At 45.5% G+C, this 26,484-nt stretch overlaps 3 protein-coding genes across 11 annotated transcripts; 2 read left to right on the top strand and 1 right to left on the bottom strand.

The window, feature by feature from the left end:
* Positions 1 to 6: 6 nt before the first annotated feature.
* LOC136962587 (uncharacterized) lies at positions 7 to 2,638 on the top strand. Its single transcript, XM_067256394.1, has 4 exons — positions 7 to 110; positions 419 to 1,576; positions 1,905 to 2,073; positions 2,314 to 2,638. The coding sequence occupies exons 1-4, from the start codon at positions 95 to 97 to the stop codon at positions 2,441 to 2,443; spliced, it is 1,473 nt and encodes a 490-aa protein (XP_067112495.1). The 5' UTR covers positions 7 to 94; the 3' UTR covers positions 2,444 to 2,638.
* Positions 2,639 to 3,861: 1,223 nt separating this feature from the next.
* On the top strand, positions 3,862 to 8,690 carry gpnmb (glycoprotein (transmembrane) nmb). Its single transcript, XM_067256048.1, has 12 exons — positions 3,862 to 3,936; positions 4,764 to 4,901; positions 5,035 to 5,193; positions 5,473 to 5,646; positions 5,756 to 5,917; positions 6,034 to 6,351; positions 6,557 to 6,616; positions 6,694 to 6,906; positions 7,070 to 7,175; positions 7,318 to 7,535; positions 7,732 to 7,822; positions 7,965 to 8,690. The coding sequence occupies exons 1-12, from the start codon at positions 3,867 to 3,869 to the stop codon at positions 8,116 to 8,118; spliced, it is 1,863 nt and encodes a 620-aa protein (XP_067112149.1). The 5' UTR covers positions 3,862 to 3,866; the 3' UTR covers positions 8,119 to 8,690.
* A 2,418-nt stretch (positions 8,691 to 11,108) lies between these two features.
* On the bottom strand, positions 11,109 to 25,494 carry igf2bp3 (insulin-like growth factor 2 mRNA binding protein 3). Of its 9 annotated transcripts, none has more exons than XM_067255557.1 (16): positions 25,247 to 25,494; positions 24,391 to 24,451; positions 19,334 to 19,382; positions 17,629 to 17,698; positions 16,986 to 17,049; positions 16,111 to 16,389; positions 15,739 to 15,873; positions 15,497 to 15,619; positions 15,254 to 15,389; positions 14,966 to 15,097; positions 14,579 to 14,650; positions 13,380 to 13,502; positions 13,062 to 13,136; positions 12,562 to 12,693; positions 12,339 to 12,452; positions 11,109 to 12,041 (listed from the first exon to the last, which is right to left on the bottom strand). In XM_067255557.1, the coding sequence occupies exons 1-16, from the start codon at positions 25,419 to 25,421 to the stop codon at positions 11,940 to 11,942; spliced, it is 1,842 nt and encodes a 613-aa protein (XP_067111658.1). In that variant the 5' UTR covers positions 25,422 to 25,494; the 3' UTR covers positions 11,109 to 11,939. The 9 variants fall into 9 exon arrangements, with proteins under 9 accessions (XP_067111658.1, XP_067111663.1, XP_067111657.1 ...); XM_067255562.1 differs by lacking the exon at positions 14,579 to 14,650 and adding an exon at positions 14,793 to 14,798 and having other exon boundaries at positions 13,380 to 13,499; positions 17,629 to 17,680; XM_067255556.1 differs by having other exon boundaries at positions 17,629 to 17,680.
* Positions 25,495 to 26,484: the final 990 nt, after the last annotated feature.

Here is a 26,484-nt window from a genome sequence, read left to right as displayed (position 1 = left end):
CAAAAACATTGGAGTCTGTTCAGCTGAGGACTTGAAGTATGTGGAGTCGGATGACCTTGCAGGAGTCCTGAAGCCGATAGAAATAAGAAAAATTATGGCCTGCATTAAACGTAAGTCAAGAATAGCTTAGAGCAGCTGATAAATATTCAATTTCATATAAAGTATACAGCTCTAAGCAGTATGTATGACATCTTTCAGAGACTAACACAATACATGGGCCCATGTGTGTTACTGGTTTTACATGGTCCTATGTAGTTGTGTAGCTTTAACTGTCTATATAATGTGAATGTTCTCAGTTTGTAGAGACCGTTTTAGTATGATTGCTTCAAGGTTAGGATTGACTGTCTTGGCAGAATAATAGTGAAAAATGATAGGTAAATTATATTGACTGGCATTAATGCATCTTTGTGTTATTTAGGCTCACCCTCAGTGATGATATCTGAGGATAATTCTTCCTCAATAGCTACTAGTCCAATTGAAGAGTCAAGCGAAGAGTCATTCATTCGTGACATTGATGATTCAGTTAGCAGCAATTGCTCCACGCCAAAGGCCTCTGCCACAAGGAGCTCAGCTTCAGCCATGTCAAGTCAAGCCTTCCCCATTGGAGCATCACCAACTACATCATCAGACAGTGGGTCCTCCCTTTCAGCCAGAGAAGACAGTAGCTGGCATTACAACTTTGAAGTACCCTGGAATAAGATGCCCTCAAGTACAAGAAAGGGGCTGGATACAGAGAGGAGGCCGTCTGCAGCAGAGAGAAGAGAGATTATCAGGATTGTGGTTGCTGAAATAACTGCTGTGTGCAAGAAACCAGGAAAGAGGCACATCACTGAAATAGCTAGGAAAATGGTTATTTGCTACCCCAAATCCTTCCGAGATGAAATTGAGGGCCAGGTTGTTGGCACCGGGTATGACTCACTTGTTAAACAGTTAATATCTCGAATGGATAACTACAGACGACTTCAAGCTCCTCCTGCCCAGAAAAGGCTTTCTGAAAGTGGCAGCCCTGACAATGCAAAGAAAGCGCATAAAGATGCATATGGGTGCATAAATCCAGAGCCAGAGCTTCTTGCTGGTGAAACAAAACAATTGCAAAAGCAAAAGCAAGAAGAGCTAATAAAAATGTTCAAAAACAAAGACAAAGATTCAGAGAACATAAAGAGACTAATGATGGAGACGTTTCCTTCTCAGAGGAAAGACATATTGTCAGGACTGAAGGAGACAGAAGAGATCGTACAAGAGTGGCCTTTCCTCTTTGAGGAAACTGGAATGAGGCTTCATTTCAGAGAACTAACAGGTGTCCAGATCGATGACAGCTTTGAAGAGTCCACAGCCACCAAGTTCAGAAGGATCCTGCGGTACTTTCAGTTTGTTCAAACTGTGCCATCCAGCAAAGCAGGCATTGTTCTGAACCAAACCCTGGCAGGAGGTGATGAAAGTTGTGCAGCTGTACTGATGCTTCTTGCCCATTTCAAAGAAGAGCATGACAGGATGTTTCACAGTGTCGATGACACTGCCATCGGAACTGATGTTGACACCACCAAGCTGCCATCGACACCCTGCATTGTGATCTGTGGTAGGTTGTGCCTAAAAATCATTCATGTAGGTTGAATAACTTTATTAACACATGTAATGGGTCAGATGGAGTGCCCCATACACTGCAAAAACCAACATGCTTAGAACTGAATGTGAGTATTCCAGAAAGCAGGTTATGCACATACCCGAATAAGTTCACTCTCCAGCTGAAACGTGTGTAACTTATTCAGGTATGTGCACAACCTGCTTTCTGGAATACCCCCATATGGGTTTTTCAAGAATAAAGTAATCTAAGCATTGTGCAATACAGAGCTCTTGGCTTGTTTTTACTGCCCATGGTAATCATACTCTACTTTCTCTGTTCACAGGTAACAGCCCACTCACTGCAAAGATGTTCATGGTTGCAGTGGACCAGGTCATCGTCAACGAGAAGCTTCCCAGCTTCACCAAAGCATTCCAGATGATGTTCTGCTCGTATTACTTGCAAAACATTGACTACCCAGTGGAACTTGCAGCTACAATGGAGTTCTTACAGAGGTACTTATTCAATATGCACTAGACATTAGACACCAAGCAAACCACAACATCATCCAACCATCTTTCAACATCTTGTCTCTTGGAACTGGGCCTGTGCGGGCCAACAGGAAGAAAGAATATGCTGCTTAAACAAACTTAAATTTAACTTAATGCTTAAAAATGCTGTTTCACTGTCTTATAGCTGGCTTATCCTTCCCTATTATGACTCTACATTGAAATATTTTTTTATTTTTTCCACAGGTGCATCTTCAAAATTAATCCTGACCACGGGACCAAAGTAACACCAAGGGAGAAGAGACGCCAGTATGCTGTCAACCCAAGGGTGCTGAGCCTGATCTCCAAAATCGCCAATTTCGAGTGGAGGGAGTGAAGAAAGTCTTTGTTTATTAATACACCTTGATGTCCTCCAGGAGTCGACACAATGAGAGCTTTTTTGTTCAGGTCCGTTGGTTTCCCTGCTTTGTCCAGAAGTGTATAAGGCATTGTTTTATAGATTACCCTTGTAATGGACGTGCATGAATATGTATGTGTCCGAAATGTTTGATAATAATAGAAAATTCTAAGTTTTGACAAAATAAAGTATCATTTTTGATTCGCTGTCATTTGTGTTATTCTCCCCTTCTGAAGCTTTGCATATTTTGAATACTTAATTTTAAATCCACACATGGCGGAAAGTTTCTGCTGCTCTCTTGAGGTTGAAACCATGTCCCAATGTTATAGAAGATAGAAACACAGAAGGTTTCAACGTCATTGTCTTATAATTGAAACCTTCTTTGTTTCTATCTGTGTGACATCACTGATTGGGGTGGCCAAACGCGCAACATGCCTGAAAGTTTTAACCTCAAGAACAGTGCAGCGTTGTACTAAAAATACTGCATTGTTTGATTTAATGAAAATGGGTTTGCAAAAATGTTAATGCTGAATTTTTGTCTGAATGTAAAATTACATACATTTAAAACTAGAAGGATTCACTGTAAATTTACTTAGAAACATGCTAAATTGTTAGTATGGAAATAAGCCTTAATATAACAAGCTATATATTTAATTACAGATAATCAGTGTAATTTTATTTAGATTTGCATGTATTTTAGAAAAGCGGAAAAATGATGTATAAATAGTACAGTTATTTTCTGTAAAAAAATTAGAAATCAATGTAATTTTTCATTATTGGCATTATACTTAAAATAACAGTAACGTTTTTAATTTATAGTTAACATCCATAATTATACAAAGTTTTGTATACAATTTCACAAAACAGAAAACCACTGTAAATATTTAGAGTTATTAACTGTAAAATTAGTTTTTTTTTTTACAGTGCAATTAGGACCAATTTAAACAATTAAATACAGTAATAATAGACAAATCTCGGGATTTAAGTGTACATTGCATGCATAAACCCTTTGCCATCTCAGCTTTCCTGCAGTTTCTGGCAACTGATAAATAAACACGAAACATGGACAACGTTGCGCGGCTGTTTCTTAAGTAATATCTTTGCCTGAAGATGAACAAGGGGAGAACAGTTGGGAACTTCGTACGTCCACAGGAAGCTCGAGCATCTCTGTCCAGGAGGAACCTAATTAGGGATGAGATGCAGCTCGTTACAAACATCACATGTTAGAGCGCGCAGTCCCGCTATTGAATTATGAATCTTGGGGCACGCGGGAGAAGAAGTTGGAGAGAAAAGGTGCAGGGCGCATTGAAGCAGTTCTTGGTGGGGTCTGCGTAAAGGGACACTGTTTTTTGGTGGGCTGTGGTGTGGATATACGAGTAACGACTTTTTGTTTGGGGTGGAAATGGGAGGTATGCACTATATTTTTGTGCTGGTATGCACGTTTTTCGTTTCACAAGGCGATGGACGCAAAAGTAAGTTATTTTTGGTATTGTATGTTTGGTTAGAAGTTAATCTACATTGTGATGAACAAGATATGCTAAATGAAGATGGCGCATAGGCCGACGGTAATAAAACGATTGAGGGTTGAAATTATAATTGTAAAATAATTTAGTCCTTAAATAGACAATACCTAAATAGCAACAAACTATTTAAAAATATATATTTCTCAGTTTTAACATTTACTGGCTAACATTTTGGATGTCGACAGCAGTGTTTTTAAATATGAAGTCAAGGGATTTTCTGGGGTATTTGCTGACATTGTTCATTTAAGAAGATTTATTTTAAAGCGAATGCTGTTAGTGTTCAGTGTCCGCGCGCTTGTCCTGCCTGTCATAGTCTCATGAGCCCAATTAACGCGCGTTCACGGGGCAAATCTGTCTTATGCCAGGGACACCCAATAGTCACTGTATTAGTAAATTCACAACTCATAAATTCATAAGAAAGACAGTCTAAGCAGCTCACTTCGTTACACTTGTCCTTTAGCCTTCAATAACTCATAATTCCGTCGAGTCGATTACATTACAGTCGATTATAGTTTCATTATACATTTGACACAACGGATCCTAGATACATATATATCCAAAATGTATGGCTTTGTTTTCTTCATAAAACGGTCTATTATTAAATAGCCTACAGACTTCGCACAAACCCTATTCAACACTAATTAAAAACAGCATATTCTCAATAGCGTTACATTTGTCTGTTTATTTACACTGAATGTTTCCGTCACTGCCATAACCCAAAACAAAGGCTATCCCCTTTTAATTTGACTTACTAATTGAATCTCTTTCTTTGTCAGCATACAGGGACATGTTCGATCATAAGCACTCGGTGTCAGTCAAGTTCCCTCCGATCCCGGGGTGGGACCCGGACACCAACCCCTGGGACGATTACCTCTACCCGCCTTTCGGTCCCAAGGAATTAACGCACGGAAAGGGTAAAACACTGAATGTCCACATACGCAAAAATTGGCTATTGTAGGCTTGACATGACCAAAAGTCATGAATTGTGTCCTCCACAATTCAAGATAATGCATGAGAAACTTGATCGACGGTTGTCATTTTCTCCAGGTAAACCAGTCAAAGTCCGTCTCACCAGCGACAGCCCAGCAATAAACGGCTCGTGTATCTCCTTCACCGCTAAGCTGGAGTATCCCAAGTGCCAGAAGGAGGATGCCAACGGGTACCTCGTGTGGGACGAACACTGTGAAGACGGTATGGAGGCCTCAGGTGCTTCCCAATGACCACAGCATTAAACACGGAAATTACATCACAGATTAGGCAAAACACAAAACACTTGCTCCCATATCATAACTTGTGCCAGAAATGCAGATTTGTATTCATTTACTAAAGGTTGAGATTCAGATTTAGATCAAAAATAAAATGTTGTTTGGGATTCAATCAATAGCCTACTTATAATAGAGAGGTTAGGCAACCTCTTAAATATTATTGCTAAATATTTTACCTGTGTGTAATATCTGACTTGATCTGTCCCATCTCTTCTGTTAGCTAATGGTCAAGTGCGTTCTGGCTTTGTGTACAACTGGACCTCCTGGCTGGATGATTATGGTTTTGGGAAGTGCACCGACCTAAAGAAATGTAACGTGTTCCCTGATGGCAAACCCTTCCCCCAGAGCAACGACTGGAGACACAAGGGTTATGTTTACGTGTGGCACACTATGGGTAAGTGAGGACACACACACACACACACACTCTTTCTTTCAAGCACACACACACAACCGTGCACAGAAACCCTCCTCACAGAAGTCCTCCTCCCCTCCCTCCTTCCCAGGCCAGTACTTAGAGACTTGCGATGGCTCCTCCTCCAGCCTGACCCTCAACACCACCAACATCACTATGGGGGCTGGGATGATGGAGGTGATGGTGTACAGGAAACGAGAGCGTAGAAAGTACAGCCCCCTCTCCACCGACAACACAGTCTTTTTTGTGACAGGTGAGCTTGCCATGGTCCTCTTCATCACAACACACACAGACTCAAACACATCCTCTCACACATCGAATCCTCTCACACGCCACACACACTGAGTTTACCTTTGATGGCCTCTACAGATAAGATCCCTCTGGCAGTCAACATATCCCAGAAGGCCGCTGCCAACCTCTCCGAGAGTGTGTTTGTGCGTGGTGAGGAAGTGGTGTTCAACGTCCAGGTCCACGACCCCAGCGAGTATCTCAAGACCGCGGCCGCCGTCGACTACATCTGGGACTTCAAGGACGGAAACCAACTGGTGACCCATAGCAACGTGGCCACGCACGCCTACAGCACGCTGGGCGACGTCAACGTGAAGCTCACGGTCGAGGCGGCCTTTCGCATAGAATGCCCTCAAGCTCCGCCCACGCCGATGAGCGTCACGTCCCCCCAAACTACAGGTATGCACACGCATAGGTTGCCGGTTCGATTCCCGGCCGTTGCGAATGACGTTGGGTCCTTGGGCAAGGCACTTCAACCTACTTGCCGGGGAATGTCCCTGTACTTGCTGTAAGTCGCTCTGGATAAGAGTGTCTGCTAAATGACTAAATGTAAATGTAGACCCATGCTTTATTTGCTCTCTCGTTCTTTCTCTCTCCTCATCAGTGGCTCAGACTCCCCCCCCCGGCACTCATGCCATCACCAGCAGGATGGAGACTACTCATGGTGAGGAAAATCCCAACCTGGTCAAGTGTTTGTTTGCTGTGACTGTTTTAATCAGTGTTTCCTACTTCCTGTCTCAGTGCCAGTCACCACAGCAAGGCCCCTCCCCACGACCCTTTCCGGTGCTGTGACAACAGGATTCCCCACCACGGAACCCCTCCCCCCTACGGTTGCTGAGGTGACCCCGGGGTTCAACCCCACACCCATGGCCCTGCTTAGGCACACACACCTGGCAGACAGAGAGTGTTTCCGCTATCTCTATGGAACCTTCCAGAGTGACATCACCATCATTGGTGGGTGAAGTGGACAATACACAGACACTCTCATTCTTGTCACACAGCCAATCAAACCAAATTTGAATTTGTATAGCCCTTTTACTTCCCACATAGGGCTTCACATACACACTTCACATAGAACTCGACTTAAACTAACCTACACATGCTTTGTACTTGACAGAACCCAAGCAAACAGTCCACAACCAGCCATCCAATCGGATTGTGGATGTATCTGCCGCCAAGGTGACGAACACTGACATCAGCTTCCTGGTAAAGTGTTTGGGCAGGTGAGAATGGTGGGGTTTCCCTGGGTGCTAGCAGGGCTTCTGGGAGTTGTTGGTTTCTGTTGCTTAGGTTACAAACAACAACATACATTCAAGTACAGCTACTGACCTGGTTGAGCATTCACGTTCAACTCTTCTTGCCCAGCACCCCTACCTCGGCCTGCACCATCGTGTCTGACCCCACCTGTCGCCAGGTGCGAAACATCGTGTGTGACGACGTGCCCCCGTCGTCAGGCTGCGAGGTGCGCCTGAGGAGGACCTTCATGGAGCCAGGCACCTACTGCGTCAACATCACCCTGGAGGACGCCACCAGCCTGGCCCTCGCCAGCACCACCATCACCATCGGCAGTTCCGACATCCCTGGTCAGTCATATGGTCGACATGCGGAAATGTTGTCCTCCTGCATTGGAGGAAACGTTGGATGAGTGGATGGGAGTCTTAATAACGTGACTTCTCAGGAATGTTCCAATCCTTCATATTGTCCATTTTCTCCCCCCCCCCGCCCTTTCAACCTTCTCAATCCTCATTCCATCTCCATCGTTGTCACGGTTCCCTGCAGCACCTGAGAGTCCCCGTGCAGTGGAGGTGGTCCTCTCCTCCAGTGCCTTCCTGGTGGCCATCTTTGCCTTCATCGCCTTCGTGGTCTACAAGTAAGTTCACTTTCTTTTCATGTCAAAATTCACCTCATCTACGTGTGTCCGGTTCTTTCTCATCCCTCACCATGAATGCAACCTTTCACTAAACTTCCTCTTGCTGTCTTGTCGTATAAAACATGGCCTCCCTCCCTCCCAGGCGCTACAAGGTATACAGGCCCGTAAGGAGGTCTCTGGTGGAGGACGCCAGTGGCTGCGTTGGGGTCGGAGGTCGCATGGGCAAGCTGAAGGACACGCTTTTCCCTTCGAATGAGGAGAGCCGTCACCTGTTGACGGAGAGGCGCCCCGTGTAGGATCTGCTGATACAAATCAGGGCTTGTTTTCCTACAAGTCTACATGTTAAGCACACGTAAATAATCAAGCAACCTTGTGTCTAGAGCAAGAGTGAAAAAAGTTGCTTCAGTTCACTTCCACACTGAAATATAAAGTACTAATACCTTTTATTTTGGGTCTTGAAAGTAAGCAAGTTTGAGTTTATTCCAAATGGAAGATATAGAGGGTTCTGTGCGAGTTAAGTTTGCAGATGCTTTTGAGGGGTGAGACAGATTCTATTCCATTTCATCTCCTGCACACCTTCACTTTGTCCACTTGACAAGGTTGCTGCAATAGTTAGATACTAAGAGGTCTTCATGCTGTGCTTTATGATCTACAAGATGATATACCCATATAAAAAAAATTAATCAATTTAAGAACTGAGATTGTGTGGAGAAGTTATTCAACATCTGTCCATTAAATTAACTGTACACTATCTTGTAATGTAATCATTTTTACCTCTTTCATCCATGTATTAAACTGGCGATTGCCATATATTATCTTAGAATTGTTGAGGTTTGTCAGATTCTAAATGTGAACTAACCATTAAACTTATGTGACAAATGTGATTCTTAGTTTCTACCGCGACATGTCAACATATGGATATTCTACCATGCATGCTCTTTTCAGGGGGCCCTTTTCTGCCAACTCTGCACAAAACTTGACGTGAAGACCAGTCTCACATACTTGTGATCAGATGCCATATAAAGTACAACCCTAATATAAAAATTGAATAATTAATCATGTACTGAGATCAAAAAAAGAAGCAACCTGTAAAAATATCCTCAGATTTAAGAACACACTTAAACATCCCAAAAGAGTCAATTTAGCAAATACAAACATCAGGAAAGAAGGAACCCGAGTAGATAGGAGCCAATTTCTGTTTTTTTATTTATTTCAGAGGCAATTTGACCAGTGGAGCTGTGTGAGTGAGAAGGGGCAGGGAGGTGAGGGGGCACAAGCATGGTCGCAATTATGGGGTGGGGATGTGGGTGACGGCAGACAAAGCCCAAACCACACCACTTCTCTGTAAATACTCCCAAACCAAGTCCCTCATCCGTCCCACACCAACATGATTTTCCATATTACACAGCCAAGAATGCTAACACAACAAATTGCAATCGAAATCAGCAGGTGAATGTAGCATCAGTGAAGACATAATAGGAAAGAAAAAGACTGGACTTGCACATCTTTTTTTCTTCTTCGAAACCAGAAACAAAAAGGCAGGCCCTTTTTATAAACAGTATATATATTTTTTTTATACTTTTAATCCATTGAATCCAAAAGCAAACAGGTGATTTGACCTTTAAGAAAACCAAGCAAGAAGTTTAATACATGGAAGCCACACCACCAAAAAAAAAGAATGGAAGCAGAAAGAAAAGCAACATGTGAGTTTTTCTATTAAACTAGAGAAGTTTATATATAAATAAACGCAGGCAAATTGAAATTTCTGATCAATTTTCTCGATTATTCTTTCAAATTCTAAAGAGTACATGATTATTTTAAATTTTTATTAATAATCGGGGAAAGCTGGGGTGTAGAGGTTGGAAGGCAAGAAGGAACCCTATTAATCTAACAAATAGAAGTATGCCTCTAATTCAAATACGTGTCTAAAGAGGTAGATCAACAAAACGGAGCGTGAGGGGAGGATAATGTGTCACTTGTGCCCCTCAGATAAAGCGCAATGTCAGAAAAGGGGGGGGGGGGGGGTAAATCACATGAGCAAGTGCTCACCGCAGCGCCCATGCATAGAGAAGTGTTCCAGGGGACTGAGGTATGGTGGCGCGGGTAGGCGCCAGGCGGGGGTATGGTGGGCGCGTGCTGCCTATCACACCCCCCTCAGCTGAGGTAGAAGCGTTCTACTGTGGAAGCATGGATACACTCGAGCACTTCCTCTTCGACCACAATCGACATATTTACATTCTGCATGAACACAATATTTTTTTTATTTTTAAGAACTTGGTATAATTCGAGAATTTCTTTCGTTCTTTTATTCCAAACAAGATTTAATTCTGTATTTTTTTTTTGAGAGCCTTTTGGCTTTGTGTGAATGACAAATTATTCACGTCAAGGTATACATCTGCTGTTGCTGCTCACGGTTAGGCAAATGCGGCAAATTATCCTCATTTCCCATCGCAAAAAAACTAAACCTAAAGCATCCATCAGTGTGACTCCCCCGATTCTCACCATGCAGTGAATGACACCAAACATTGACCTGGAGGCTACACACCTACACAGACCACCACACCAGGCAAAGCTTGCTCTATGAAAGAAAAAGAAAACTTAAACAGGTCTGGCTGTAGAGCACTTTGACCTCTGTCTGAAACTGATGCCACATGGAGACGGTTCCAAGTTCTAAGCAGGCGAGATGGACACATAAGGTCACTGCCTTGTGTTTCTGTTTTTACAGCAGTAGGGCGCAGAAGAGCAAAGCTAGGACCACACTCTCCGTCCTACTACGAAGGCTAAATGAGGGAAAACAATTTGAAATGAAATGTACCGTCAAGTTAGTATGTCCCAATCAGCTGCAGCTGCAGTACGTACGATTGGCATTATTCAACGTTCTCTAAAGATAGTTGTTGTAATGGATTTCAAAAGATGGTGGATTCCTCAGGAAAGATGAGGCCATTTTTATCTTGATAACTCCTGTCAGCCGCCTGCAGAGGGGCAACAACTCCACTCCGGGCTCTTTGTACAGACAGACGTTATGTACAGGATCGTCTTGATCACCGTTGGCGCACAAACATGCGTCGTCTACACGCCGCTGTGCCCACACCGCGCCACGGCCAGAGGAATAGAGTTGAAGGCAGGTCAGTTGGCAGCCGACCAAATTTTAAATTTTCTTAAAAAAATAAAAATGTTCAAGAACTATTAGCTTTATAAAGTATACAAAATACCACAAAGCAAAAAAAAAAAAAAAAAAAATAGCACAAAAGAATATTTTTTTTCATATATATATATAATCATTTTTTCTGAGGTACTAGATCCTGAGGTAGTTCGGTAAAATGCATATTAAATTGGTTTCCTGTCCAACACCGTTGCAACACATCCGTTGGGTATCAACAACGGTGCTGTCCTCGCCCCTCTAGGTATATCTATAAAATGCATCCGAATTTATAAAATGCCACTATTGATACAGGGACAGGCTTCCACGTATTCATATCCCCGCTGGCGGGTCCTGTCCCAAACACAAGAGTATCACCCCCTCCCCCCAAACCCTTCTCCTAGTCCTACCAGGACTCGAAGCAATGCATTTCCAAAAAAAAGAAAACAAAATATCAAAGCTTCAACCAATTACACAAACACTCCATTCAGGCCAGAAGGAAATAAAAAGTCAAATGAAATGTCTGTCGACATGTGAGGTTGAGTACCACACCAGGGAGGTGATTAGATGGGCTTGTTTCTTCCCGTGTTTCCTAACGTCCCCCCCTAAAAATAAAATTAAAACAAGAATCGGAAAACACCCATGGGAAAAGGGCAAGGGAGAGATGGGGCGAGGTGTGTTGTGTGTGTGTGTTTGGGGTGGGGGTGACGTGGATCTTAACCCTCAGAAGTACATTCTCACAGAGATGCAGAGGTGAGGGGTGCAGGGCGGAATGGGGGGGGGGGGTCATATCCACCCAGGTGTCAGTCCAGGAGAGAGGGGGGGCGGGGTTTATACAGAAGGGCTTCAGCAACCCTTGACCCCTGAGATGAGCGTGTCCCGTATCCTGTTCCCCCCTCTGGTCTCCATTTCAGCCGCATGCCGTTCCGTGTCCATCTTCGGGCCGCGTTCCGTCACCAGCCACCGCAGTGGGCCCGTCTACTTCCTGCGGGGGAGGGGGGGCTGGGCCCCAGGCGAGGGTTTGGGTTGCTGCTGCCGCCGTACTTGGCACAGGATTTCCTGGATCTTCCTCTGGGCCAGCTGGGATCACACAAGGTCAAAAGGTTAGTAGTTCAGTACAAACTCAAGCTGGTAGAGAATCGTGCTAGTGGTGTCAGTACAGCTTCAGTACTGGGTTAGGTAGCCCAGGTGCCAGCTATACAGATGTCACTCGCGCATAGGGTCATCTGACTCAAGCAATGACCAGTCACAAATTCCACTTAGCTACACCACTGAAAGCTAGTAATTCAATTGCTCGGGATAGCCCTCTTACACCAACATGGGCTCAGTAGAACGGGAAGGTGGACCACAGTGGTGGACTAGGTAACCGACACCCACCTGGCTTGCATAGAAGTGTCCAGTGATTTTGACCACCACTTGGTCGTTCTCGTCTGGGGTCTGCTCCCGGGGGACCACCACCTCAGCACTGGTCAGGTTCTGGAGCTCGTTCACCTGCCAGAGGGGATGGGGAGAACGAGAAAGGACATTGAAAAATGAAGCACGAACCAACACCATCATTTTGAAAACGCTCGCACGTTATCGAACACTCTAGAACGTGTACCGTTTTTCCTCCCTTGCCGATGACGCGTCCTGCGGCGAAGGACGGCACCTTGATGTGAGCCTCCAGCCGCACCTCCTCCTTGGGCCCAAAGAAGTTCTCCTCCTTCAACTTCCCAAAGATACGCCCCTGAGCCTGAAAAACACAACGAGTGACTGGATGACTCAAATGACTTATTGCTTAAAACACTCTGCACCACAACATGGTATCTTGTACATTTGTATTTTTTGTAATAATTGTATTTTTATATTGTAATTTAGGGCAACTTATATTTATCCCACTTAGTACTGCTAGTTTATGTACCCTTAGTATAGTTAGTCCACATATTTAAATTTTAGGTATATGTTTATTGTATGCACCTTCCTGCCAAAGCAAATTACTTGTCTGTGCAAACTTTCATGGCGAATAAATCCCTTTCTGATTCTGGATGTCCATCTCCTGGAGCCTCCACTCTTCAGGGCGGCCACATGGGAGCAAACGGTACGTTGCGGGAGGGAACATACCTTGAACTGGGCTTCTGGCGGTCCCGCAACGATGACCATTCTCTGCTTGGCATCTGCCCCATCTGCTGGCGCGATCTGAAGGACAGGGCATTAAACGAGACCAGCATTAAACCAATGCAAAACTACACACATACGATCCCTAAATAATCAATCCATCAATTATTCAAGATGTTTTCCTTGAGCAGTCTCCCTTCATATTCAGGTCCATATAGCAAACCCAACAAGATCAAAACAAGCCTTCAGATTACTTCTCTGAAACGCCACCCTTAAAAAAAACCTTAAACCCCATCCATCCATCCATCCCTCCCCACCCCTCACCTTGATTGACGCTCCAGCGAAGCGCGACAGTTGCTTGATGTGTTGACCTTGTTTGCCGATGATGGCGCCCACCGCCAGTGCTGGGATGAAGAGGTGCACCGTCTCCGACTCCTGCTGGCCCTGCTGGGAATGACCACACAAGACCACCGTTACACACACAACCCTCAATCCCCATGCTGTGGGATCAACTCCCCAATAATACCTGACAGGAGAGACTTCAGCGTGAATACGCTAAGCAGCTAGTCTGAGCAAGCAGCAGGCTTCAGGTAATAGTGGATGTAGCACACCGGAAAAACTGGGTTTCAATCAGTAAGTTAATAAGCAGTAGAACACCTAGCACCATCCCCAACTGATACCTTTTCACAACACCAGAGTCAGTCAGGTGGCTGAGCGGTTAGGGAAGCGGGCTAGTAATCATAAGGTTGCTGGTTCGATTCCCCGGCAGTGCAAAATGATGTGTCCTTGGGCAAGGCACTTCACCCTACTTGCCTCAGGGGAATGTCCCTGTACTTACTGTAAGTCGCTCTGCTAAGAGCGTCTGCTAAATGACAATGTAAATGTAATATAAATATACTGGGATTATGTAGAAAACTGAACTGAGGACAGGAAACTATGCTCCATATTAAAAGCAACTGCAATCATGTATGACAAACCACCAAAAACAGGGAACCTTTCCAATCAATCTCTCATTGGTTAAACCCAAGCAGGCATTGCGTAGATCCGTTGAACCTGCAGAGGTCTTGCCCTGGCTGTCAAGCATAGCACCATCCATCCATCCATCCATGTTAGAACACAATAAAGGTATTCAAGATGGTATCTTGCAAAAGGTTGATGGGAGGGAGGGGGGGCATCTTCATCCATGAGGATGGACAGGACCGATGGTTCTGTACCAAGACAAATGCCATCCTTGACGATAACCATTTGCACAAGTATCGTTTCACACCCAAAACCCAGTAACCCAAAGCCAATTTATCCAGCAGACTGACACTGTGACCTCGACCGGCCTACGAGCTCCCACACTGGCTGGTTAGCGAAAGCACACCGGTAAGAGTTAGGAGATACAGCCCCACCCCGCCCTGCCCCCCCAGGTTACTGGGAGGGAGGGGGCCCAGACACTGCCAAGCTCTGCCCCCAGCATCCCCAGACCCTCAGCGGGCATCCAGAAGCCGTGCAAAGCCCTGCCGGAACGGAAGACTTACAACGGAGAGGGGCTGGCTGCTCGCCGACAGCATAGACGCCCAAAATGGCGCTTCGCCCCCGAAGGGACTGCTCTATAGGAGATAGAGGGGGGGGGGAGGGGGAGGGGGGGTAAACACGACACCACAACCGAATCACCACTGAACCCAGAGTGGCTGTTCGTTAAGACAAACACATTTTAGGACCGTGCGCTCTCCCGTCTGGTGTCTCCACCGCCCAGCACTGGAATGACTGTATAGAAGGCCTGTATAGAAGGCCTGTATAGAAGGCCTGTATAGAAGGCGACGCTCACACCCACTGTAGCATAGCGGTCTATGTAACCATCAGGGAGAAAGAGCATGGTGAGGATGGAGGGGGGGGGGGGGGGGGGGGCGGGGACACAAACTTACCCCAAAGGAGTAGCCTCCTGCCTGGGCACCAGGAGGGGGGGCGTTGGCCATGGAAGGGGGCATACCGGGAGCCCCGCCCGGAAACAGACCCAGCGCGTTCAGATTCAATCCAGGGATCAGGTTAGACTGCAGCTGGAGAGAGGAGGAGCAGGGGAAATTATTGAAATAATCACATCTGCAATCAGAAAACAGGACACATGCACGTACTGTGGAGGGAGCTCCATTTTGGAAGGAAATGCAAAAGCCCCTTTCCACACCACAGCCTCGGTGACGAAGGGGTGGACCTACGTTCATGGCGGCGCAGTCGTTCTCGTACGACTCCCTGACCTTCTTCATCACCTCCTCCTCGGCGCGGGAGCAAGCGTCGATGGAGCCCTTCACTGTGATGGTCCTCTCGGGGTTGTACAGGGTCAGATCCTGCAGGCTGGACGGGCACGATAAGGACCACGGTGTCAATAGTCAGTGTTCTTACGGCGGTAGCAATTCTCTGTTTGACATCAAAAATAAAGGACTGGTGAGAGCTGGTCTTACGGAGAGATGGTGATCTTTGTCTCTGTGTCCTGCTCAATCTTTTTCAGGTTTCGTCCTTCCTTCCCGATTAGTCGACCCACAAAGTTATTGTGCGCCAGGATCTTTAGCGGGATCTCCTCCGTGCTGCAAAAAGGAGGCAGGGAGAACACGGGGTGAGCGTTGGGCGGTCGCATGCGTCGAGCGGTTGTAGGGTTGACTGCCCCCCCCCCGCGGCCTGTGGTGTCCTCGACTGCTGAACTCACAACTTGGTGTCCACGGCCTCCTTCTGCATTATCTCCATGATGGTCCTGCAGGCGTTGGAGCAGCCCTCCGGGGTGGAGTGGACCGTGATGGGCTTCTCTGCAGCGCCTGCGTTCTCTTTTCTGTGGATGTCAATCCTTAGAGAGGAAGGGAGGAGGAGTAGCGGAAGGGTGAGGAAGATGGGTTGGTCAATTGCATGTCAAGTGACAAGAACATTTCAGAAAAAGAAACAAAGAGACCAGATAATCCCCTTAAACGTGTGTATTCACTTGAACTGAGTGCATGTGGCCTGTGTGCACATCGAGTATAGTCCAAGTAGTGTCAGCGGCCTACTTTAAAGTATGTGTACATTTACATGCGCGTGTGGTTCCTACTTTGAGTGGGTCTGTTTGGTGATGTTGCGGATGGTGGCCCCCTCCTTGCCGATGATGGCCCCTACGAACTGGGTGGGCACCAGCATGCGGAGGGGAACGTCCGACTGCAGCTTGGGCCGTGCCCCCAGGCCCGGGGATCCCGACCGGGAGGAGCCTCTGGGGGCAAAGCCCCGCCTCCCCCCCAGGGGGGCAGCATCGGGGGCAGCGTTTTCATCCGGTATGTATGACACCTTCAAGGCGTAGTTCTCCATAAGGAATCCGTTCAGCTTCTCCATCGCCCTGGCAACGACAGGCACCCATTAGTCACACAAGGCGGTGACAGGCAAGACACTTGAGCTCTGTGAATGGAGAGATTCTATTCAGGAGGTAAAGGTGGAGGAGTAGGGGATTCTAAGTATTGGAGGTTGAGTTGGGCTTGCAGGTGAGAACACCAATTAAAATGTTTGCTTCTACTCGAGGTTCTAATGATCTTGGCCAAGGTTGAACCAAGGCATGCTACAGGGTGTGCAAGGAAGGGTTTTTTTCTAAGCCTAGGCTTGAAGATTCCTTCTGCATTGAAACAAACTGTTCTAGCGCTTGGGTGTCCACAACCCATTGGTGCCGATGCCCCGTAGCAGCGTAGGTTACCAACAACAGAGGGCAGCAAAGAGACAATTTCCCCACTAGGTCACTGCATGTCGAAATAAAACATGACTGGTCAGTGTGAAAAGAAAATCAGTTGCACTACACAAAAAAAGAGAATGGGCCTTTCTCAAATACACTTTTGAAAGTGGTGTCAAGCAGAGTGAGGAAACCAATACAAGAACACTCTACAGCCATGAAATTGGGTGCGTTTATGCATGAGGAGAGAAAGAAAGACAACGTTGGTTACTCACAGCCTGGCCTGGTCTTTAGCTGCATATCTGACATTGACAACGGCAGTCTCTGTGTCTGTGTTCACTGTGGGAGGGGGGGGGGGGACAGGGGGGACACAAAAAAGAAGTGTCAAGTCAACTCACACAGAATTCAGACTAGGACCATGTGTCCCAGATTAGGTTTTGTCCTCAAAACATACCAAATAAAGGATTGTCACACAGCAATGAAACAGAAATAATTCTGTAGAACACAGCCCTACTATGTTGTACAACAATTGAAGATCACCTAACTAGCAATTCTTTAATTTATTTTTTTCCATTAATGCAGGTCAATGAAGACTTAGACGTCCATGTTGACTAGCAACCACTCACCCAGAAAATAATGTAATTTCTGTATAATTAAATTAAAGTATTTATTATAAGTTACTGTCACGAGACACCTATTACGAGAAGACATCCTTTCCTGATTGATGGCATCCTATCAAGGCTGCCTTGAAGATGTGCCTTACGTCCTTTCAGAACACAAACAAGGGAGTTTGAGAGTGACATGTGACGTCTAAAAAGCCAACTGAGACGCACAACGCACCGACACGTTTGACACACATACCAAGCAGGTGGACAAGAAGGGAAGGAGAGTGTATGAATATAAAAAAGGTGTGTGTACCTTGTTCACAGTTCTCCACAGCACCATACTGAGCGAGCAGGCCGTCCAGGACCTGAGAGGAAGAGAGGGTCTGATTACAGAGAGACCAGATGAGAGTTAGAGACACAAGATCAACCCACTGGATGACAAATTAGCTGGACAACATGATTGTTTTCACTAGAAAGAGCTAATTTGTCTGTGCAAATGCAATGGTAAATGTACATTTTATTTAGCATTTATTTAATTGTGCAAATAATATATATACACACATTTCTATTTTCTCGTTTACTTTGGAACAAAACATTAGAAATCAAAATCAATTCATGCGAGTACAACCGCTCAATGTGAAAGCCAAAACTGGCAACCCGCCCATATCTGTCAGCCACAGGATTTGAATGAACAGATTGGCTCTGGCCTCTCAGTCCATTGGTGAATGAGCTAGGCGTTCGTACTTTGTGCACAGTTTGGTGTTTGGCCTGTAGGCAGTCAAACTAACAGCACGCCCCCAACAGCTCAACCCCCTTTCTAGCCAACCGCACCATCCGTCAGCCTCCCACTCTGATCGAGCCAGCCAATCACACTGCCTCCCGCCCCACTGCCATCTCTAATCATTGCCATTGGCTGCTCCACTACCGATAGGACAGGCCCCTACAGCGAGAACATTTCTGCGTCTCACAGGCTGCTCTGGCCTGCCCGTCTTCCAAGGCTGACCAATAGGAATCGAGGCCATTCAGGAAAGGGTGGGGTGCATTCCAGAAGGAAGCGTTGGTTGGGGGAGGGGCAGGAGTAATGCTACACATTCTGTGAATCCTGCAGCACATGGAGCGAGGAGAGAACAGGGCCACCCAGCCACTTCTGCCAGCGAACATACGCATATCCCCGCTCCCACCCAAGTCTATAGCAAGGTTTGCCTTGATAACACACAAGGGCTCCTTTACGTCTACGAACCCATCCATTTTACTTCCCCCCTTCACATACAACTAACATGGCTGTGTGGGCAGAACTGCAACAGATTGAAACGTTTGAGCAAGACAAACCCACCATTACAATGCCTGAACTAGCGTAGCCAAAGCCATCAGAGCAAAGACGGCCTGATTCACAATAGAAACTACACTTGCTTATTTTTTTAGGGAACGGAAAGGAAAATTTCCCGGATGAAATGATACTGTATTTTACCATTGTAATAAAATCAAGCAGGCCGAGTAAACACTAAAGCATTATCTTGTGCTTTGAGGTTGATCCAGTTGTAGGCCTTTCCTCCTGAGTTACAGGGTCAGTATTTAGGAAGCGTTGTTAGATGGAACTTAACATTTCAAAAAAGGTCTACTAGCTGATCCAACAGCAGGTTTGTCACGTTAGCTAACATGTCTTCCATTGCCAAGGGCAGCGCAGCAGGTAGGCATGCAGCCAGTGCCAAATAGATTACACAATGATGGTTGGGATCCACACAGGGGAGGCACACGATGACTGCTAGATTGATACTTATTTGAAAATCAAGAAACTCCGTCTGACCTGAATGTGGAGTGACTTCGTCTACAAAATGAGACAATTTAAGAGGCTGTTACATCTCGATTATTCTTCTTTAACTATACATTAACCTGCTGCGCATCACACCCACAGTGAAAACCTACTAAAGAGAATCTTTTCTGCCAATGCAGTGTTAATATAGGAGCCCTGTATCCTGTGGCCACCCCAGAACCCTGCACATGCGCCGCTTAACACTCACCTCCCACTGCATGTGAGGCGGGATGTTCCTGATCTGCAGTTTACAGCTCCTGGGGAGAGAGGAAGGGAGGGAGGGGGTGAGAGAGGGCAAAACGGAAGACAGTAAGCACCAGTGATCTGTTCAGAAAGATGACAAACTGACCCATTCAATCCCATACCACCCCCCCCCCCCTTCAACCTCGGTCGTGAGGTGGACAAACTGGACAAAGCTCACTGATTATATACACCCCACCTCCCCACCCAATCAGCAGGTCAGGCACCACCCATGGAACTGCCGGCTGGATGGAGCTACGTTGGCTTAGAGGGTGGGAAATCAAACAGGAAAGACTACAAAATCTGCATCCGATCACATTAACCGGGTTGGGAGACTGACGGGGGCACAGGGAAGGAGAGCGAGAGGGAAGGAGAGCGAGAGGGAGGGGAGGAAGCTGGGAGAAGAAAGACATGGGGAAGTGAGAAGGATGCGGAGAAGAGTGGACAGCGTACCCTTGGAGACTAGAGGACAGACAGCTAAAGGGGGGAGACGGGGGTGAACAAGAGAGAGGCGCGCACACACCGCCCCTCCCCACGGACTCCTGAGCACTAGGATCGGCGTAGACAAGCTGATAGCACAGGGCATATTGACTAGATGCCCCCACCCCCATCAGCAATCACATTCAATCAATAAAGAAGCACACTTTTACTGGAGGGGGATCCAGAGAGGGCTAAAGGACGGCAAGGCGCGGGAGAGAAAGAACGAGGGGCGGGTTGTAAAACGAAGGGAACCTCCACTGGCCGCGTCACAGCAGATGGGGCTCCGGAACAGAGCAAGCTCATTGGAAAACGCACTCGGGCAACTGCACTGTGTACAGTAAGCGCAGGGTAGAGGGCGGCTAATTGAAGCACGGCTCCACTTCCCCATTAGAGACAGCAATTTAGCAATGTTGACAGCAACATTTGCAAGCGCGCGTTTCACATTTTCATTCAGTTTATGATCCATTAAGTATCAGCAAGACCCAGTGCCTGCCTTGTGAATACACAGTTGCACAACTGACTGAATGATACCCATTCTACACAATACCCTCCAGTTTCAGAAAGGTGTCCCTGATATGAGTCAAGTGGGTAATGTGTCTAGGCAACACCAAAGTCCACAACCTGTTTACACACCAACCTAAAGGAACACAATGTACATACTGCTGGGAGTTCTATCTCCAAATGTGAGCTCTGTACACACTGACAAAACACACCTCAAAGCACTGCACAGGCTACAACCCTGACACATTTTGCACACAGACCAAATAAACACAACAAGCCCCCCCCCCCCCCAAATGTAGACAAAGCAGAACTTACTGAATTGATATCCCATGCAAGTTCTGCCTTCAAACTGTTGAATAGCCGACCCTAATAGGCAACACATCACTGAGTTTACCTTGTCCAGTCAATGAACAGTCATGTCCCCCAAACCTAAGCAGCCAAGCTACAGACCAATCACCTCCATAAGACTGGGCTTCACACTAACTAGGTACATGGAAGACCACACTAAATGCATCAATGCCGCATCTAGCCATGTACACACAAACAGTCCAAAAATATGACGTCTGCAGATCTGAAGGTGTGTTTTACAGGGCAGCACAGGGCCATTAGGAAGGAAGTTCATTTACAATTCCGCTCAAACCTACGAGACCCTTCAGCATGACTTACTGGCTTTGCCTTAATTTCAATTCAATCATTAGAATGTGAATTATATTAATGCGTTTCAAACGGCCAAATTGTAAAAAAAAAAAATTTAAACATTCCCAACCAGCTCCTGAGGAATTCCAGCCCTTTCCGGGCCTCTGTGCCATTCCTGGCTTATGCGGCCCCCTTTCCCCCCCCAATCGTGTGCTCTGCATTGCGGTGGGAATGCCGTGCGAAATGTGAAAATGCACCAAGCACTTTCCAGCCGGATTAACCTATAGCTCCACACACTGAGGAAGTCAGGCGGGGGAGGGAGTGCAGAGGAGGAGGGGGTGCATGCATTCCCCAGTCCCCAGCCTTTGATTTGGAAAAGGGAGGGGTTGGGGGGGGGGGGGGGGGGAACGAGAAGCCCTGTTTCAGGGAAGGGCAACAAGGGCCCTCTCTGCCCTGTGGGGGTGGGGCCCCGTTGTCATGGACACAGACAAGTCCACTGACAGAAACATGTAGGTTGGGGGTTTGTCATGTGACGACACCAATGGAGGCAGGGCTCCTTATTTACTTTTAAATTCAACGAACATTCTACACATTCAACAGCCCCCGCCCCCTCTCCACAGCCCAGCTGTGATCTATGGGCCTCTGCACTATAGTGTGTGTGCAAACCCACAGACGAAATCCTATGAAAAGCAACATGGGACTGCGCCACATCCATATTCATTTCAGTTGTATCTCCATTCATCATCTGCATAGCCTATACTACAGCTCTCGCAGTCCATACTCTATCAGAAATGAACATCCACACTGCAAACCTCAGCCATGTTAGAACACACACACGGCTCCTTGCTTGTGCCTTCATTGACTATTCAGAATGCAAGGTTCTGAATGGCTTCACACCGTTTGGTTTCCACTGCCCTCTTGAAGTCTTAACTGCACTCCCCCGGCACGGTTTGTTTTTAAAGTTACAAAAATGCTTATTTTCACAGATTTTAAAAACGTTGACAGTGGCTCCTTTAAAATGGTGCACTCACACAAACCCACCGAGTTGGTCATCAGTGTGCAGAGCACCTCTGCCCTGCTAGTAGAATGACAAGGAGCCACATTCAGAATTTTAGACACCCCAGTGCTTCCCTCCCATATTTACAGGTGGGGCCCCACCATGACCCTTTGACCCCAAATTCTTTAATAAGAGCCAGGAGCTACTTTACAAACATGAGCCACGACGGCACAAGGTGAAATCTGTACAAAGGTTAGCTTGTAATCACTTTTTTTTTATCAGAGCCATGTATATCTAGATTTTAAAAGTGGGAACAAGCTCAACCACAAAAACCAACATAGGCCCGATTTACACCTAGCATTAACAACTCTTATTTAATCCCTTCACAGCTCAGACACACATACACACACTAGATTATCCCAATGGTAGACAGTCATGGGCCTCTCTGAAGCAACACAGCCACTTGTTAAATTATAGTCTGGCTCACTTAAGGACAGCCTCACAAATTATATAATTTTCCTTTTTCCAGATATTCTACCCCCCCCCCCCCCCCCCCCATGCAGGAGAGTGAATCTTTAGGACACTCCTAAACAACCCTCCATTAACCACCTAAACCATGGGTTTTAGATCAAAATCATGGGTCAAATTGTGACCTGGAGTAATCTGTGCACTTTCGTCCCTCGAGAAGTTTATGGGCAATAATGGTTGAATACAAATTTTCAGGAGGAAATTAATTATTTATTAATTTTTTATGATCAAATAATGAATGGCTACAATGGACCTACAAAACATATCAAAAAAGCAATTTCCTCTACCCCCTTTTGCCCTGCAAAATCCCTTTCATGATAACATTAAAATGAATTAAATCTGAGATGCTAGTGCCACACCTGTAAGGTAATGGCATGCAGACAGATCAAAAATAAAGGATGAGTTCACAATAATTGTTTTTGTCTCCTTTACTACCTTGCAGCACATCCTCTGTCCCATATACTACCTTAGCCTGTTCACACTTCCGTTCCCCTTCCTGAAGGTTCAAAGGTTAAGCCATGGTGATTGGCTGAGCCTCCAGCTGATAGACTGGAACCAGAAAGTGCTCATTCGGGGCCCTGTGTTCATGGGTTCAATTGTTCCTGTTCACTTTAACCTTATCATTTGCAAAAATATGGGTCTTTATTCATGATTTTAAAATAGTAGATTTGTCTTTAATTTGTGCACTAAGACCGTCATCAGTAGACTACCTTTTTAAAGATCACTTTACCCATTATTTGAATGGATTTAAATTACTTGAAAACATTTAATTAGGCTACTTAAATCTATAACTGATTCTTTAAATGATTTAACCAAAATATGCTCAGAGGGAGGAGACTGATAAGTGCCATCTCGTTCAGTTAAATCTATTTACAGCCGCAGAAATAGGCCTACATTTCATGACTTATCCACGTTTGAATTACGTGTATATAATATGATAAAACGACCATTTTAAGTCTGTATGAAGCACATTATATCGTTAATTGTCTAAACATAAAAACGTTAAGTTCCCCGAGCCTGATCAGTCTTGTATTAATGTTTGCCAATTAATCTACTATATTCAGTTTTAATAAAATAAAATCCTAAAATGTATTATTAAAGATTCTAACGTCTTATTTCACATATTGCGTAGCCCATTTCGACTACTCCAAATTAACATTTGGCGTAATGACGATAAACTAGTAGATCTATTGAAACAACTCGTTACATTAAGTTTGTACAGAGACAACACGGTGCTTCAGGGTCTTGTGTAAACCTAGGCTTTTCCGGCCCCAAACCGCCCATTCCAATCGCGTTTGGGAGTCCATCTCGTGCACCACCACAATGTGAGTGAGGAGGGCGGAAGCATGGGGCAGGCAGGGAGAATGACGGGCAGATCCTTCTCAAATGGACGCCTTCTGAGGCCTACGCCTAAATTCAAGCCTTCATACATGCCTACATTCACTGCCCCACATACTCAACACTAGTAATGAGAGAATGATGGCAAATGTATAATATAGATTTAGTATACGTGAATAGCATATACGAGTCATTAGGCAACAGATGACACCAGTGAAAAAAAATGAAGGAGCTATGAACTGAGTGGAGAATGTTTTTGTCGCTATAGACGTGATTTGGAAGGTACCACACACCCTTATTTAAATACATGAAAACACGATCTTAATATTCAGTTGCTTAACGCAACACAACGTTTTATAAATCCCCAGCTAGGTCAAAAAGTATCTCATATGGTAACTGAGGTAACAGATAATCAGACCTGTGCATACAGGCTACGCAACGACCTCATAGCATCCATTTTTATTGTATTTTTTTTAAAAGAAGATTCTAGGAGGCCCCTTCCATATCCATAGCTACGCAATTGCAGACGGTTGGTCATAATTTACCTTTGGCGTTTAGGGACCGAATGCTCCACCTCTAGAAGTTTCCCATGAAGTTCAACTTTACCTATTGGAAAGAATAAATACGATATTAGGCCTACTAATCGACTAATTGTATCCCAACAGTTTATAACCAACAGTAGGCAAATGGACCGTTGATACTGTGGGTCAAAAAATAAAAAAATAAGACAGACCTATAGCTTACCCTAGGCCTTTATTGGACAAATTAAATTAGATCAACGGGGTAGCGACACGAGAAATGTGAAGGTGTGTTACTGCAATATTTCCACAAGTTTTAGTAAACACGAAAATGGTCACTGACACGTTACAATAGCTCAATGCTAACATATACAAGGTCTCAAGTCGTTGGTATAGGCTACACTACTAACCACCTGGTGTGTCTGAATGGGCACACGTAGGCTACTGATAAGTTGGGGGGCACTAGGATGGACCTGTGTTGTACTCCAAACTCGGCTGCAGGTTCATGTGGTTACAAAGTAGCCTAGCACCACAAGTTATTTTGATGCTCGTTACACGCCACTGCTTTCGAGTTCCACAGACTGCGCCCAATTACTAAAGAGTAGCGTTACAAGTAGGCTAGTCCAACTCTATCCTTAATGGGTGAATAACTCGCATATTTTAACAATTGTAAACCTATTGCACATTACCATGTACACCTAGATGAGACGTGTGCAACCACGGTGTCAGAGGCCAAGTAAAGGTTGTGAGAGAGAAAGAAGAAATGCCTGGATACACCCCCACCCTACAGGGCCATATGCATTTACGAAAAGGGTACGGTAAAACACTAACAAGCTGGAGAATTACATATTGCTTAAGCAGTGGTTGTTACCCATGATCTCACCTGAAAGAATATCAATGGCCTTCATTGCAACCTTTTCGTCTGGGCAATCCACGAACGCATAACCAGTTTTTATAAGAAATGGACCACTGTGCGGAATCTTCCACTGCTCAAAGATAGTTTCCAAGTCTTCCGCGCTCGCCTCTTCACTCACGTTACCAATGTATAGCTTATTCATGTTCTACGCTGAAATGGACAATCTTTACGCAAGAGGAAACCGTTATTCGCTCTCTCGGGTTTACAAGGTTCGGAATTGCCTGCATATATCGCTTTACTATCAAACGGAGTGACTGTGGCGTGGTTCCCCTGTCGTTCAAGCCACAGATATACTTGACGGGCAACCTCGTCGCGTTTGCGCTCCCTCGCCCCTTTTATCGCGCAAAAAAAAATATAAATTTGAATTATTAATTCGTCTCTCCACACGATGACGGGCTGGGTGAAAAAAAGGGGCAAAGTACTTTTTGTTTTACACCAAACCCCTTAGCAAAGAGAAGGATAATGTCACAGACGGTAAGGCTCTCTCGCCCGCCTCAATAAAACCAAGAAGAAGGGGAAGCAAAAAAAAAAAACCTTTGCTATTCCGGCTTTTCTGAATGAGCCACGTGTTCAAACTACAAATCAACCCCGCACGTGAGGAATCCCAGTTGCTCAATTAAGTGATTGGGAAAATGGAACGGGAATCTGGGGTGGGGACAGAGGTGGAGAGTCGAGAAAAAAGGAGCGGAAGAGTGGATTGGTGTAAGGGAAAAACCTGGCTAGCTTTGCGCGTAAAGGGATGCCGTGAGAACCAAGTGTATCTTTTACTAGAATCACATTCGTGTGTCTTTCTCTGCAAAGCGTCGATTCTCATTGGTCACTGAAGAAATAGTAAAACGGAAGCGCGCTCACGCACATCCACAGCAGGGGGACAGCAAGCGGGGGCTTGCGCGCACGTGAATTTGTGGCGGATGAGTGTATGGATCAGTATAGAGAAAGAACAGGGGGTGGGGCCATTCATAAATTATATCACACCGTTGTAGTTTATCATTCTAATTATATGTTTATGTTCATTTAGAGGAATTGGGATATAGGGGGAGAGTTATACGTCTGTTTTAGGCCCACGGTCTACATGGTGATAACACGAAATTCATCCACATGGCGGCATCCATCTTCTCCAGCAAGATAGAAGTTCCTCCCTCCCGGATCCACACACATTACAAAGTCCATGAACACGCGGAACAGCTAAGAAGGGCAGAGAGTAC

This window comes from Osmerus mordax, chromosome 18 (assembly GCF_038355195.1).
Source record: "Osmerus mordax isolate fOsmMor3 chromosome 18, fOsmMor3.pri, whole genome shotgun sequence".
NCBI lineage: Eukaryota > Metazoa > Chordata > Actinopteri > Osmeriformes > Osmeridae > Osmerus > Osmerus mordax.
This window is presented reverse-complemented; position numbering and strand designations above follow the sequence as displayed.